The 16096-nt window shown below is 46.1% G+C and overlaps 1 protein-coding gene across 1 annotated transcript in view; it reads left to right on the forward strand.

The window, feature by feature from the left end:
• Positions 1-1037: 1037 nt before the first annotated feature.
• Positions 1038-16096, forward strand: part of OPA1 (OPA1 mitochondrial dynamin like GTPase) — a gene marked incomplete at its 5' end in the record, with an annotated part of 62467 nt that continues 47408 nt past the window's right edge. Inside the window, 4 exons of the mRNA XM_015820723.1 lie at positions 1038-1353; positions 4950-5046; positions 6614-6721; positions 8808-8858. Of these exons, the coding sequence (XP_015676209.1) occupies positions 1038-1353; positions 4950-5046; positions 6614-6721; positions 8808-8858 (572 nt within the window). The remainder of the gene's footprint in view (positions 1354-4949; positions 5047-6613; positions 6722-8807; positions 8859-16096) is intronic.

Raw genomic sequence — 16096 nt, forward strand, 5'->3', positions numbered from 1 at the left:
TACCTTTCCTTTCTAGCCTAGCCCAAGATCTTCACCACAATTTTGAAGGCCGAAAAGAGGGGGTGTCCAAAGGTTGCCTTGAATGCGTAACTCTACTTTGTATAGGCATCATAATTAGCAACACTGTGTAAACCTACAGTCCATTTATAAACATGAGAATAAGAAGTTATTTCATTGTCTCTGCGCAGCTGTCTTGCAGTGCTGAGCATTTGGGAAATGTAGCGTGCGGTGTTCCTGATTCTCTTGTGTGACCTGTGCAAGCCAGATTCCTGTGAGCTTTGTTAGGCTACATCTCCACTGAGAGATTTCAGAGGGCTCCATCGCAAAGGTGCTTTTCAAAAGGCAACCGGACTTCTTTTGAAAAGCACCTTTGTGACAGTCGTGATGTGGATGATTGAAAATCTCCACAGACCCAGAGGGCTCCATGTTGTGGAAGGCCTAAAGCAGTGTTTCTCAACCTTGACAATTTTAAGGCATGTGGACTTCAACTCCCAGAATTCCACAGCCAGCAATGCTGGCTGTGGAATTCTGGGAGTTGAAGTCCACATGCCTTAAAATTGTCAAGGTTGAGAAACACTGGCCTAAAGGGCCTAAAGGTGGAATCATTACAAAACTGTGTGGTTTTTATTCACCATTTATTTAGGAGTGGTGCTTTTTGCACGGAAGGTACTGTTCTCCTGGTGGCCACTGTCTCCATGTAGGGTGGATTTATGAGACCTCTAAGCATAAATTTTGTGCTCCCAAAAAGGCAGCACAGGTTGCAACACAGACCTGGTGCTTTTCAAAAGGAAGCCTCTCAGTGACTCTTCACATGCTGCCTGCAGCAACTTTTTTGAACCAGCCTCAAAGTGCACCCCCAGATCCCCTCCTCAAGGTGGCCCACTGCATCTAGGGAAGGTAGCAGATGATGGTGTGGGGGTAACTGTAGAAACTCAGCGTGAAATCTTGTTGACCTGTGACTTTGCTTGCATTCAAGAGTCTGAGAAAATTAAGAACCGTGCATGAATAATCCAGGATCCGCGTTTCCTCCCCTTTAGCGCTGCCTGTCAGAATTTGGCCAGTGGGACCTACAGAGCGAGAGGGAAGCTGCCGCTGCAGAAACTGCATCTTATTTCACGAAAAACTCATCATTCCTGCCATCCTGCTTCCAAATTACCCCGGCTTCGGTTAAGGACCTCGGCACAGCAGTACTCCGCCCTCAGTCGCCTTCCCTTGCGCAGCTCCAGGCTGCTTGTAAAGTACGGCCTCCAGCCCTCCAGGAACTTTTGGCTTGCTCGGGTGGCATCCAGGCTGCTGCGGCTGCGCTACATCGTGCTGGGCTCTGCGGTGGGCGGCGGCTACACGGCCCAGAAGGTACCGGCTCTCTGTCCTTGAGGGAGGCTTGTGGTTGACATGCAGGCGGTCCAGGTATCCTTTCAGATAATAGAACATGGAGGTAGAGCAGAGGTCTTCAAACTTGGCCCTTGGATGACTTGCGGACTTCAACTCCCAGAATTCCTCAGCCAGTATGGGGAACTATGGCCCCTTCATGACTTGTGGACTTCAACTCCCAGATTTCCTCAGCCAGCATGGGGGAAACTATGGCCCCTTCATGACTTGTGGATGCTGGCTGGGGAATTCTGGGAGCTGAAGTCCACAAGTCATAAAAGGGCCAAGTTTGAAGACCCCTGGGCTAACACAATTCAAAAATTTTAAAAAAAAAGACAGAAATGAAAATTTAAAAAAACAACAGCTGGGAAACCCCTGGATTAGGGCACAAGAGCAGCAGCAGTAGAAAGGTCATCCAGAGATTCCCTTTCAGTGGCCATTTTTTCTTAAATTATTTTTTTTTTGAGTGTCCTTCATTCCCACGGACAGCCAAAGACACCTTCCAGGGACTATTGATCTATTGATCTAGTTCAGGGGTCTTCAAACGTGGCCCTTGGATGACTTGTGGACTTCAGCTCCCAGAATTCCTCAGCCGGGCACGCGTGCCCAGCTGAGGAATTCTGGGAGCTGAAATCCACAAGTCATCCAAGGGCCAAGTTTGAAGACCCCTAAAGTAGAGCATCCACAAATGGTTACCTAATTCAGTAGGACATTTAGACTTGTTTGTAAGGTAGGTGTTAGGCTTTATCTTTTAGAAACAAAAGGATTCTAAGAATTAAACCTTTCCCTCCAGGAATAGAATTCCTTCCCTAACGAGTAACATTGATTCGATACAGGTAGTCCTCGACTTTACGGCGCTTCGTTTAGGGACCGTTCAAAGTTACAACGGCACTGAAAAAGGTGACTTACAACCGTTTTTCACACTTAATGACGGTTGCAGCATCCCCGTGGTCGCGTGATCAAAATTCAGACGCTTGGCAACTGGTTCGTATTTACGACAGTCGCAGCGTCCCTGGGGTGTGTGTGTCACATGATCCCCTTCTGACGAGCAAAGTCAATGGGGGGAAAACAGATTCACTTAACAACCGTGTTACCAATTTAACAGCTGCATGATTCTCTTAACGACCGTGGCAAGAAAAGTTGTAAAAATGGGGCAAAACTCACATCACCGATGTCTCAACAACAGAAGCGTCGCGGTCAATTGTGGTCGTAAGTTGAGGACTACCTGTGTAAATAAATTGTTTCCTGACATTAAAAGAACAAAAGCAAGTCAGTTTAAGTCAAACCAGTTTAAGTCAAACTATGAAAATCTGCCTCTGTTTGGCAGCTCTTCATTCTGATCTGCCTCTAGGTAAAGTCCCACCTTAATAATAATAATAAAGTTGGAAGGGACCTTGGAGGTCATCTAGTCCAACCTCCTACTCAGGCAGGAAACCTATACCATTTTGGACAAGTTAGTTGGGTCAGTGCCAATGTTTTTTCTCTCCAGATATCTTCAATTCACAAGTTTGAAATGTAAAAGAAATTCCATTGTGAATCTTGCTGAGGTTAGTTTGGGGTTTTTTTCACACCCGTGAGATCCATGGCAAAATGAACACTTTCTCCTTGATTAGTTTCCATCCGTTGCTTCTTTCCAAAGCGCCTGAAGGCAGGACAAGAAGCAACGGATGGAAACTCACCAAGGAGAGAAGCAACCTGGAACTAAGGAGAAACTTCCTGACAGTTGGAACAATTAACCAGTGGAACAACCTGCCTCCAGAAGCGGTGAATGTGCCAACACTGGATGTTTTTACGAAGAGACTGGACAGTCATTTGTCCAAAATGGTATAGGGTTTCCTGCCTGAGCAGGGGGTTGGACTAGATCACCTCCAAGGTCCCTTCCAACTTTCTTCTTCTTCTTCTTCTTCTTCTTCTTCTTCTTCTTCTTATTATTATTATTATTATTATTATTATTATTTATTATTATTTATTATTTATTATTTATTATTTATTATTTATTATTTATTATTATTTATTATTATTATTATTATTATTGCAAGCTCCAGCAAAAGTTTGTCTTCCTTGGTGGCATTTTTAAATAATTGTTCGTTTTTTCCTAAAATAACGTGCAATATTAGATTATCTGTAGGGTCCATTCCAATCCCACGATTCCTTGTTCTGACTTTTGTGTGAGTCTGTGTGAATATTATCATATTCTGCCCCCCTCCTTTCCCCCCCCCCCCCCCCAGTCTTCTGTTCTCAGAGCTAAACACATCCAGGTCCTTTAATCTCTGCTCACAGGGCTTAATTGGCAAGCATCGGTTGGGAAATAACTTTGTTATTACCGTTGTGTTTGTGAATGGCCTTAGAGCGAGGTAGTTGCTAAACCAGGAGTGGCTGTGTTTCCAAATGGCATTACTAAGTCGGATACCCTCTAACGTATTCCTGTGTACTTGATTTTCTAAATGATGAACTTTGCCGCTGCCTCTGTTACATTTCATCCCGTTAAAGAGAAGTTAAGCCTGGCACGTCCTGAGCTCCTTAGAGAGGCCCTTTCAGCTATAATAAGCATTTGCCCCGTTCTGAATGGCTGCTGTAATTAGATTTAACGCAGCTTTGAAGTCAGCCAGGTGGGAGAATGGCGGCCCAGAAGGATGGGTCCTCCTGAAGCCGGACTCAGATGAGGAAGTCGGTGCGAAAGTCCCCAGCTGGCCCTTGGAAGGTCTGGAGGGCACAGATGAAGCTCTTTCTATGGAGGTGGCTTCACGTAGGGCAGGTAGTCCTCGCTTAACAACCGGTCGCTTACCAACTGCTTGAAATTGATGACAGGCCCACCCAAAGCTACGTGTGACCCAGTTTCAGAGTTTCCACATCCGCACGGACATATCCCTGGGGTCACCTGACTGCATCTGGCCAGGGCCCACCTCTGAGGCCCCCTGCGTCCTCCGTGCGGCCTCCTGACTGCCATTCACAACAGGGTTTTGCTGGTTCCTGGCAGAAAAAATGCCCACGGGAACAATGCATGTAATGCGTGATGACCACTGCAGAAAAAGTCATAAAACCGTGTCCGGTTGCAGGAGCGCCTGGACTTAGGGCCATCATCAATTACGATGGAAATTTTAGAGTCCTTTACGGTCTTAGGTCAAGGGCTACCTGGATAGGGACCTGATCCTCGACCCAATGTATTAGCCCTTTGTCCAAAATGTGTTTTTGCTGGGTTGGTTATAAGCCAGCACCTCGGTCCGCCTCTTGGCAAGATGGGCAATATATACGCTTTAAGAAATAAATGAATAAAACCTGACTTTTGTCTTCTGCCCCACACCCATTTCTCAGTAAACCGATTGGGCTTGTTTTGTGGGCTTGGTCTAAGGGAGGGGCGGCAGCTTGATAGACAGGAGCCGGACGTCTGGGATGCTGTCCTGCCTCCCCGTGGGGCTGCCACGTTTCCACCCTCGAAGACACATTCAGATGTGAACTTAAATCAGCGGGTTTACGCGCACGTCGGAACCAGTTTGATCAGGGCTGGGTTTTCCGGAGGGCTTTTTCAAGACTTTCTCTTAGGAATGCAAAAACCTCACGATCTTTTTTCCGGCTTCCTTTAGACCTACAACCAATGGAAGGATTCTCTGCCTGACCTCAGCGAATATAAATGGATCGTTCCGGACTTCCTGTGGGAAATCGATGAGCACATCGACTTTGGTAGGTGCTTCGTGTTCCCTGCCGCCCCTGACAGAGAGTCCTAACTGAGGGCAGAGGGACCCCAGGTGCCTGCTCATCAGGTCCAGCTTTCGGGGGGTTTTTTATGGGTGTTAATTGTGCTAATCTGAGGTACACAGTACTGCGGTATTTCCATTGTTAAGCAAGACATTTGTTAAGGGAGCTTTGCTCCAATTTACGACCTTTCTTGCCACGGTTGTTAAGCGAATCACTGCAGTTGTTAAATGAGACACACGGCTGTTAAGTGAATCTGGCTTCCCCCCCACTGACTTTGCTTGTCAGAGGGTCGCAGAAGGGCATCACGTGACCTTGGGGCACAGCGACCGTCATAAATGCGAGTCAGTTGCCCAGCATCTGGATTTCGATCACGTGATGACCGTGGAGATGCTGCAACGGTCGTAACTGCGAAAAATGGTCATAAGTCACCTTTTTCAGTGCCGTTGTAACTTTGAATGGTCACTAAATAAATTGTTGTAAGTTGTATTGATATTATTTATTTTTTATTAAATTTGTATAGCACCCATCTCACTGTTGGGCCGACTCGATAGATAGATAGATAGATAGATAGATAGATAGATAGATAGATAGATAGATAGATAGATAGATGATAGATAGATAGATAGATAGATAGATAGATAGATAGATAGATAGATAGATAGATAGATAGATAGATAGATAGATAGATAGATAGATTAGATAGATAGCCTTTATTGTTATTTTTTACTATGGGCACAATGGCACGCATTAAAAATGAAATTCAGTTGCTTGCTCTCAAAATGTACACATACATAACACACATTTAAACATGCTATATCCAGCATATGTATAGATCTACACTCTTACATATAAGTAGCATATAAATATTAATCCCTGTTGTCCATCTTGAGTATATAACGGAAGGAACAGGTTGTGTATAACAAAAATGCGATGAGTAAAACATGCCCTTTCCACTTTGAGGCTGGGAAACCGGTTTTGTCAAGCTCGCCCTCCCCCCCTTTCTCATCATAAAAGAAGGGGCCACTCTTAGCCTCTCTCCTAGGAGCAGGACTTCCACGGTTGGCCACGGAATCGAATCCTTCCAGGGCCTTAGCTGCCCCATTTTCAAGAACTCCGAACCTGCCTTGTTTCAGCTGGTCTTCGGTTTGGGGTTTGGGATTTCTTCTCTCCAGCTGGAGACTGGGGAGTCAGATGCCCCCCCACTCCCCCCCAGCAGTGACCTCGTGGGAAAGCGCAACAGTTGTCCCCCCCTGCCCCCTGTAGAAGTCTTCTGTGTGTGTGTGTGTGTGTGTAGGGAGCATCTGGACCACAACTGACCAGTTTATTTTTGGCCTCCTGTGAGCTCAGACTGGCCGGTCCTGGGAGCCCTGGAGGGTAGAGATTGCAAACAGAGGGGACGCAATCCTTCGGCTGAGAGGTGAAGATTCAACCACATTTTATACCGTCACTGCCTGAAAAGGCTCTGCGAAATGCAAGAATTAAACCTTATTTTTATATATTTTTTAATTAAAAATCTGGAGCCAACTCATTTTCCCATCTTCTCTGTTCCTAGAGAGACTTAAAAAGGCTCTTCCCGATTCTGAAGAGCTGGCCAAGCTGGTGCCGGACTTCCACAAGATCAGCGAGACCTTCAGCTCCTTATCTGGCTTCTTCACACCCGGTAAGGGGATTCTTTTCTCCAAAGGGGGAGAGAAGTGGGAGGAGGTTGGTCTGGAGAAGCTGGGAAGGAGTCACTTTGTTATTTCTTAGCCCAGGGGTAGGCAACCTTGGCTCTTTTATGACTCGTGTTCTGGACCCATCAGTTAGATAGACCTGCGTGTTAGAATGTTTGGCATTTATTGGGTTAAGCGCTGTCTCCTTAAGGGATGGCTTGTGGGTAATGTAGTTTTAGCTATTCAGAAAATCCCATGTTAACAGGTCAGTAGGAGGAGCCTCTAAGCTCATCACAGGCTATCCTGGCTACAGGCCAGTTTGGAATGTTCTTTGTCTGAGATAAGCTTGGGGCCACCGCAGGACTCAGATGGTCCCACTCCACGTTAGAAGTTAGTATGGAGGAAGTATTGATTTCTTACCTATAAGGATGAACAGATGTACAATATCCAGAAGAAACAAACATAACTGCAAGTATTTCTTTCTGAATAAATGTCTGTTTTACAATCATCTTTATTGAGTTATCTGTATTTGGATCAGAACAACTCGTGGACTTCAACTTGAAGTCCACGAGTCATAAAAGAGCCGAGGTTGCCTACCCCTGTCTTAGCCCTTTGAATCTGAAATTCTCCGGAAGAGGGTGAAGGCGTGCGCAAGTATCCTAGGCTTTGTGCTCTCTCCTGCAACTGGCCAGACCTCCGGGATCCCCTCCCCCTGGGCCTCTTTAGACCTGGGCAGCCTAGGAAGTGGGACCCGCCTGGAAGAGGCCACCTTTATCCAGAAAAGGTGAGTCTCCAGGAGGAGATGATGGGCATCATTTAGCAACGGCAGGAGCACTTAGAGCTGTATACCGCTCCGTAGTGCTTTACTGCACTCCCTGGGCAATTGACAACGTTTTGCATCCTGCCCCCAACAGTCTGGGTCCTCGTTTTACCGACCTGGGAAGGAACGCAAGGCCGAGAAAACCTCGAGCCCCGTCAGGATCGGACTGCAGGCTGTGGGCAGTGGGTCAGCCTGCAGTGTTGCACTGCAATCACTTGGGCTCTTTTAGTCACAGGCCCAGATGTTGGAGAGTTGGTTTTTGCTGCGAGGCTGCGTGTCAACGCTGCAAATACTGTATATTCTTGCTTTGACAATATGCAGAACTGTCTGGTATTTTTATAGTTAAACCAGGCAACAGGGAAAAAGGGAGGAGAATAAGGAAAGCCCGGGAAAAAGAAACCGGAAGTAAATCACATCTTCCAAGTTGATTGGAAGATGTGAACCATGACCCCAAAATAAGGGGTGGGTGGGAAATGCTTAGAATGTATATGCGTAACGGAAGAGAAGCCAGACCTAAGCATTTTTACCACCATGCTGTACTGACGTCTCTGTAACCTTAATAAATGCTTTTAGGAAAAAATATGCCTGAAAGTCCTTTTAAGTGTTTCGTTAATCAGAGACATGACATCATGCTTAGGTCTGGCTTCTCTTCCGTTACGCATACACATGACACTGCGCCTGTTGAGCCCGGGGCTTCTCCCGGGTCCTGGCCAGAGAGTCGGTCCCTGGCCTGACCCTGCACTGGGCTGGTTGTCCTCCTCCTGGGAGGCTGGACTGAGCCTTGGCCTCCGTTACGGACAGAGGTCTGCCCTGGACCCTTCCCCACACACCGGACCTCCTGTCGTCGACGTCGTCCTGGACCCGTCCCTCCCTCCCTCCCTTTCTTTCCACCGACGGAGAAGACCTTTGGAGGTCACAGGACCGAAACGGACCCCCTCCCCCAGTAAATCCCACCCTCTGGCCTACTCGCCACTCCTTTGAAGTCCAAATTGAAATCTCAAGTTCTGAAACGATGTCCAGATATTCAGGACCGGCAGATGAGAGCCTCCTATGCACTTTTATATTTTGGAAATTGGACCGTTCCCCCCCCTTCCCTTCCCTTCGTGGCCATTCATTTTTGACCCTTCCCCTTGTCGACCCCTCTTGGTGTGCCATCTCTGAGAAAGTTGTGTCTGTGTGGCCCTTGTTGTCGATCCTCCCGCGTGGTATTGCCTCTCCTTTGCCGTTTGTAGCGTTCATAATTTTCTCCCCCTCCTTCTGCTGGTTTCTCACAGGTTACAATTTGGTTAATGAAGTCATAGGAGCTTCTGATCTACTGTTGTTAGGTGTGTAAAATGCACTTTTTCTTTACTCGTTTAATATTCCTCCCTTTTTCAAAAAACTGTAATGATAAAATGCTTGCAGGAATCGGAGACAATGTCTCGGTTCAGGGGGAATGTTTTCTGTTTTTTTTTTTTAATTCTTAAGACTTGGGGATTCCGGAGCTAGTCTTTAAGCTCAAGTCAGGCTAATAGAATTGTCTTTCCTCCATGTTATAAATTCAGTTTCTCGGTTTTAGAAAACATTTTTTTTAAAAAAAGCGAAAAATCAATGCATGAAAATTCAGGGTCTTTTGAAAAAAAAGTTACTTCATTGATTTCAATTTGCCCCAGTAATCACTAAAAATAACCGGTGAAGCAGAAGGGGAAGGTCAATACATTTTATATTGAAATAATATACCAGATCTGGTGATGAATCCCGGATACTCTTTCCATTTAGATCAGGGGTAGGCAACCTTGGCTCTTTTATGACTCGTGGACTTCAACTCCCAGAATTCCTGAGCCAGCTGTGCTAGCTCAGGAATTCTGGGAGTTGAAGTCCACGAGTCATAAAAGAGCCAAGGTTGCCTAACCCTGATTTAGATAAACAGGAACAAGCAAAGCAATTTTGGTGAATTTGGTGAAATAAAATTGTATTTTATTATATAAAATACCCTATTAATCATGGAGAATCCGGTCAGATACTATACAATTTAAACTATGTAGATGTTCACTGTTACTGTCTCTAATACTCATACTTTTCAGATGTGGCTGTAGGCTTACATTACAATATTGCAGCAATTACTGATTCGTCGTTTCATCATTGGAATGTTGAATATCATTATCAAATCATACGATTTCTAATTAAGATTAGACCATCTTAAAACAGAATATAATAATCTTTCATCCCCTTGTTCACTCATGGAAGGGTGAATTAATTTCTGATTCTTGGCGCCTAAACCAAAACCCAGCCATCCACCACCTGATCTGGCCCCCGGTGGCCGGTGCCTCAAGGATCCAGACTTTTGTCAATTTGTCTTTTCCAGTTGTGCCCAGTTTTGCACCCCTTCCTGTCCTAAGAGTGCCCCCCCATCCTGTGGCTGAAGCAGCTTCAATGCTGCTCACCCACGTAATGAGAATCTCGCCAGGCTGACTGCATCCCCCCTGGGGAAGGGTCGGATGGGGCTTCAGGGGACCCGGGGGAGGCCGGGCCTTTGCTACTTCCTGCACTGCAAGGAGTCCAGGCTCGGCCCCCTCTTTACGCCTCCCCCGGCCTTCCTGGAGATTCCCCCACATCCACAAAGATAAGCTGCTCTGTGTGTTGCTGCTGACAGGGTTTCCTCAAGGCGCCCCTTTCCTCTGCCTACTAAGCTCATTGATGTTTATAAATTAGACTTCTTCTTCTTGTGCCATATCCGTTATCAGACGTTGGCGATCATGTTGGCGATCCTGTTTTTATCAGTAGCCACAGGAAAAAGTGCTGCTGAGTTTTGTCCAAACCAATCTCTTAGATTTTGAAGCCACGATGTTCTTCTTCTGCCTGGACCTCGTTTGCCTTCAGTCTTTCCCTGGAGGATTAAATGGACTATGCCGTATTTTTCTGGGTGTCACATCATGTGTCCGAAATATTCTAATTTTCGCTTTTTAATTGTTTTGATGATTTCCCTGAGCTTTCCCAGGTGGCTTATCCCCTCCTCGTTTCTGATCTCGTCAACCCAGCTTCTACGTAACAGCCGCCTGTAAATCCACATTTCAAATGCTTCTAGTCTCTTCAGGTGGCCTTCGGTCAGAGACCAACTCTCTACTCCATAGAGCAGGATAGGAAAAATATAGCATCTGACAAGCCTGTTTTTCAGTCTTAGGCTTATGTCATGACTGCAGATGGTCTTTTTCATTTTGAAGAATGCTGTTCGAGCTTTCTCTATCCTTGTAGAGATCATGTCCCAGCTTTCATGTAAATTGGAACTGATCCTGCGTGATCCTTTCAACTTTTTCTAGTGGTTTTCCTTCTGAATTTATTAGTGGTAAATTAACGGGTTGTTTGCTGACGACCATGATCTTGGTTTTTGAGGTGTTAAGCTTCAAGACATATTTTTCAGATATTTCTGTGACTCTGTTGATGAGGACCTGAAGGTCTTCATGCTTACTGGCAAGCAGAACTGTATCGTCAGCATATCTTAAGTTGTTGATCCAAACACCGTTTACTTTGATGCCACATCCAACTCTAGCTGGTATTTTGTCCCCCGGATCTGTAAGGCAGCGGTCCCCAATCTTTCCATCTCCGTGGACCGGCGGTGGGGGAGAGGGGAGGGTTTCACGCGTGCACCTGTGGCCCGGTTCCCAACAGGCCATGGACCGGTACTGGGCCGTGGACCAGGGGTTGTGGACCCCTGCTGTAGGGCGTTCAAAGAAGCACGTTTGACCTTCTGATGGAATCCTGGTTGAGAATCCCCTGAAGATGCCTCTCCTCTGCCTGGGACCATCGGACTCCCTCCACCCTTTGGCACATAAAGCGTGTGGCCCTTTTCCTGACATGGCTCAGATACTCCTGATCTGCCTGCAGTGAGTGGAAGGGAGCAATCCACTTACTTTATTTGCTTTTTGCCCAGAAAGTACTCTAGATAGCTGTAGGTCACCATTACTAAGCACAATATAATTAGCGTTAAATTGCTCCACAAACAGGTAACAGATAATACCTTTTTTATTGTTTAGTTTAATTGCTGCATTATCTTCCAGAAGGGTGATAAGATCCCGAGTGTCTGGATAGGCGTTTATGGTACAGAAAGTATTTTATTTATTTTTAAATTGGTGCTTCCTGGTCTTCCACCAAGAATCTTTCCTTCAGCTGTTCATCTGAGTTGGAAAAGAGGAAATCCAGCATTTGTTTCACACTTCAGCAGACCCCCCCCCAAAAAAATATATGATCTGCCTCGCCCCCCTCCTTTCCCCCCCCCCAGTTCCTACTGTCTTGATTCCCAAACCCAATTCATTTGTCTTTGTGCAAAGATCACATCACAGCAATGCTGCTGGATTAGCTGAGGGACCTGTGCTTCGAAGAATTTTAGGGTCTTCTTGTATAGTTTTATCAGAGAAATTTTTAACAAAATAAAAACAATGCCAATATTAGAAAAGAAAGAAAGTAAAGAAAAATAGTGAATAAGTAAGAAAGAAAATAGAAATATTTATTAATCAAGTTCATATGACTACCCATCTCACAAAAAGCAAATCTGGACAGCGTACAACAATGCAGACAATTTTATATCTTATAAAACATCACATATATAAAGCAATTGGTATAAAAACAATCAGTTTTAAAACATAAATGTTAATAACAGCAAAATACACAAATTCCATAGATAGAAAAAAATAGAAGTTAAAGAGCAGTTTCTGTTCTTTTTGACAGAGGTTATAATTGCATTTATATTTTACTCTCTCTCTCTCTCTAAAATTGCATAAGTTCCTTCTTTCGTAAACCGCTCTTTCTAATCATCAGACAAATTCCTATTCTTCCTTTTTATCGTTTTTCAGGTACACCCCAAGGATCAGTGATTATTTACATTGTCTAACGAAAACGACAGAAGATCAAGGTAGGAGAAGGAGTCGGAAGGAAGGTAACACCCCATAAAGTCTCAGAAAGGTAAAGACACGTATATTATCAGAGTATCGTCCTTAACATATACTTTTATCGGTGGGCACCGAGAAAAGATCCAGAGACCCCATTAATCCCAACAAGAAAAGCTGTGGTTTCAGTTGAGTCGTTAAGTCTTTGAAATTCTTTGTATCGGCATAGGTATTTTGATCCAGAATGTTCTGGCTTTTTTACAGGTCTGTCAGGCATGATAAAATTATGTTTCCCACATAAAATTGAAGTATTTTTATGCACTCTAATAATTTTTCTGAGTTGTATAGAAAGGAACGTTTTAGAATCGTTTAAGTCAGGGGTAGTCAACCTTGGCTCTTTTATGACTCGTGGACTTCAACTCCCAGAATTCCTGAGCCAGCTGTGCTGGCTCAGGAATTCTGGGAGTTGAAGTCCACGAGTCATAAAAGAGCCAAGGTTGACTACCCCTGGTTTAAGTCTTCAATACATATGCTGCAATGACTCAGTGGATTACCAGTTTTAAGCATTACAATAAAATCATGTAATTAAAAGAAAGAAAATTGGAAAGGGGAGTCTTGTCTATGGAGATTCTCTAATCACCCGGATCGTGATTGGCCCAAAGCTTTTTTTGAAAAGGCAAGTGGACTTTCTGGGGGGGGCGGGGGTCCCTGAAAACGTTTCACTCCTCATCCGGAACTGAAGAAGCTTCTTGGTGGAGAAGCGAAACGTTTTCAAAGGGAAGAAACCAAGAAAAGTCCAGTTGCCTTTTTTTGGAAAAAGCACTTTTGGTAAAAGGGAATTTTGTGGTAAGATCTCTCCCTCTCTTTCCATCCAAGCTGCAAGAAACAAAACAATTGCAGGTAAGTAAAATGTGCGTTGCTGGTGCATTGATGATGCGCCGATTAAAAGGTCCCGCAGAGGTTAATGTCACAGGGTCCCCTCCTGAGAGGAATTAAAAGTTGTAAATGTTGGGGGGGGAAGAGTATATGCTTATGTAAAAAAAAAATCCAGCTCTTTTTAGGCTGAGGCCCAGCTCCTCCAAAATGCTGCTGCCTAGACGGCTTCTGTGTCTGCGTTGGTGGGGGCTCTTGGGCTGCCTTCGTCCCAACACCCTTCAGGTCAGCAAGGCAGGAGCAGCACAACTCCTTCTAGAGAAGCTGAGAGGTGGCTGAGCCTCCCCTCCTCCTCTTGGGCCTTTTCCGGCCCCTTGGAGGCCGGGTGGAAGAAGAGCTTAGACGGCCATTTGTCCCAGGAGGTACATGGGTTCTCCTGCTTGAGCACTGGGCTGGACTAGAAGACCTCCCAGGGCCCCTCCAGCTTTTGTTTTGTTCTGTTCTATTCTATTCTATTCCATATTCTATTCTATTTTCTATTCTCTATTCTATTCTATTCTATTCTATTCTGAATTCTGTTCTATTCTATTCTCTATTCCAGTGATAGTGAACCTTTTAGAGACTGAGTGCCCAAAATCGCCCCGCTCCGTGCTCGCGCCCTGCCCGCCCCAACCCCAGCCCACCCCCGCTCCACTCCCACCCCACCCGCAGGGCCACCCACCACCTCCACGGCCCGCCGCAGATTGCCCAGGCAGTCCAGCAGTGCCGTGGTAGCCACGCCCTCCACCCGCACCCTGCATCATCAACCCGGCTGCCTTGTCCTTGGCTGTGCTGCTCCACGTGGGCCGCGCTCGGGGGCAACTCTCCTCTGGGGCAGGGATGCTGGTGAGGAGGGGGCCGCAGGGGGAGGCGGGGCTGGGGCAATGGTGCACGTGCTCAAGAAAGGGCTCTGAGTGCCGCCTCTGGCATGCATGCCATAGGTTCGCCACCACTGCTCTATTCTCTATTCTGTTCTATTCTATTCTATTCTATTTATTCATTCCATCCTCTATTCTATCCTTGCACCATCCTGTGAGGGTTTCACTTTTGTCCTTAGAATCAGAATCCGAGGGCTGGAAGGGACCTCACGAGGTCTCCTAGTCCAGCCCCCAGGGGCCCAAGGCCGGAGCCCTTACACCCCCTGGGACAAAAGGTTGTCCGAGCTTTTCTTGAAAACCTCCAGCAACGGAGCACCCACCCCTCTGGGAAGCAGGCTAGCCCATCGGATGGTGGCTTCAGTTAACCAGGGGACCAGGGCATCAGTTGTGCCCAGAGTCTCCCCTCTCCCCACACCAGGAGCTCTGCTGGGGGGGGGGGGAAATCCGTCCACTGGCAGGAACAGACGTTCTGGCCTTCAAAGCCTCTTCCCAGCCTCTGCTGGCTCTGAAATGACATGCAGACTCCAGGCGGCTTCCTGCCTGCGCCTCTCCTCCCTCCCTCCCTCCCTCCCCAAGTCCTTTCCCAGCTCTTTTTCAGGCCCTTTGCAGGGGGAACCTGCCGAATTGAGCCCTCCTGGCTTCCCTCTTCCAGCTTCCTCCTCTCCTCCTGTCTCCACCCTCCCTGGACATCCAGGCCGTGGTTGCCTGAAAGATGCTTTTTCAAAAGGCAACTGGGCTCTTTTTTTCCTTGAGGAGGAAGAAGAAAACTTTTCTCTCCTCATCCAAGGAGCTTCCTCAGTTCTGATAGCAGGGATCCTTTCCTCCCTCCCTCCCTCCCTCAGAACCGATGAAGCTTCTTGGGCGAGGAGCGAAATAACCTTCTCCTCCTCCTCCTCCTCCTCCTCCTTCTTCTCCTTCTTCCATCTTCTTCTCCTTCTCCTTCTCCTCCTTTCTTCTACTACTTCTCCTTCTTCTTCCATCTTCTTCTCCTTCTCCTTCTTCCATCTTCTTCTGCTCCTCCTCCTCCTTCTCTTCCTCTTCTTCCTCCTCCTCCTCTTCTTCTTCTTCTTCTTCTTCTTCTTCTTCTTCTTCTTCTTCTTCTTCTTCTTCTTCTTCTTCTTCTTCTTCTTCTTCTTCTTCTTCTTCTTCTTCTTCTTCGAAAAAAACTGTCCAGTTGCCTTTTGAAAAGGCACCTTGCAGACATGTATGTGGAATAAGAAGTATAAGGGAGGTTTGAGGAAGAGGGCGGTTCAAAAATGTGATATATAAAAATGAATGAGTGAGTGAGTGAATCAATCAATCAGTCAGTGAAGCAATGAATCAAATGTAATTTTCCTCCATGCCATCGAACTGGAATGGCTTAAGGCAGGTCTGCTCCTTCACAAAACAGTCTGTTCCCTACCTTTAAGCTAGCAGTGGAAAAAGATAAACCAGGCTTGGTTAATAAATTTCTAGAATATTAATCAGAGTTTTGCAAGAGCTGCTAATTGTTTTATTATTGCTCTTAAGCAACTGCTCTTTCCACAGAGCTGGATGAGGGAAATGGACAATCCACACCGCATCGGCCTTTTGTGTAACAGCTACGAACGTGGTTCAGTTCTGATAAAATCAAAAATTGTGCCCTCACCGGTTGTTCAAAGGTGCCTCTTTCCCAATTCCCCTTTGGAAGTGCAGCTTCCCCATTCCGTTCGTTCTTTCGGGAGACCTTGAACTTGTTCCCATTTTATTTTTATTCTATTTTGTTTATTACATTTATATGCTTCCCCTCCCACTCTCAAGCGACTCTTCGCATTGCCCCAGGACTTGGAAACGGTCTCCAAAAGTGTCCAGGTTTTTAAGGGTCTGCGCAGAGGAACCTAATGGACTGAGGGGGGGGCAACTGCCCCCACAAACCAGCAGTGGCATCTCCGCAGC

The sequence above is a fragment of the Protobothrops mucrosquamatus genome, unplaced genomic scaffold, assembly GCF_001527695.2.
Source record: "Protobothrops mucrosquamatus isolate PMUCROS unplaced genomic scaffold, P.Mucros_1.0 scaffold1167, whole genome shotgun sequence".
Taxonomy (NCBI): Eukaryota; Metazoa; Chordata; class Lepidosauria; order Squamata; family Viperidae; genus Protobothrops; species Protobothrops mucrosquamatus.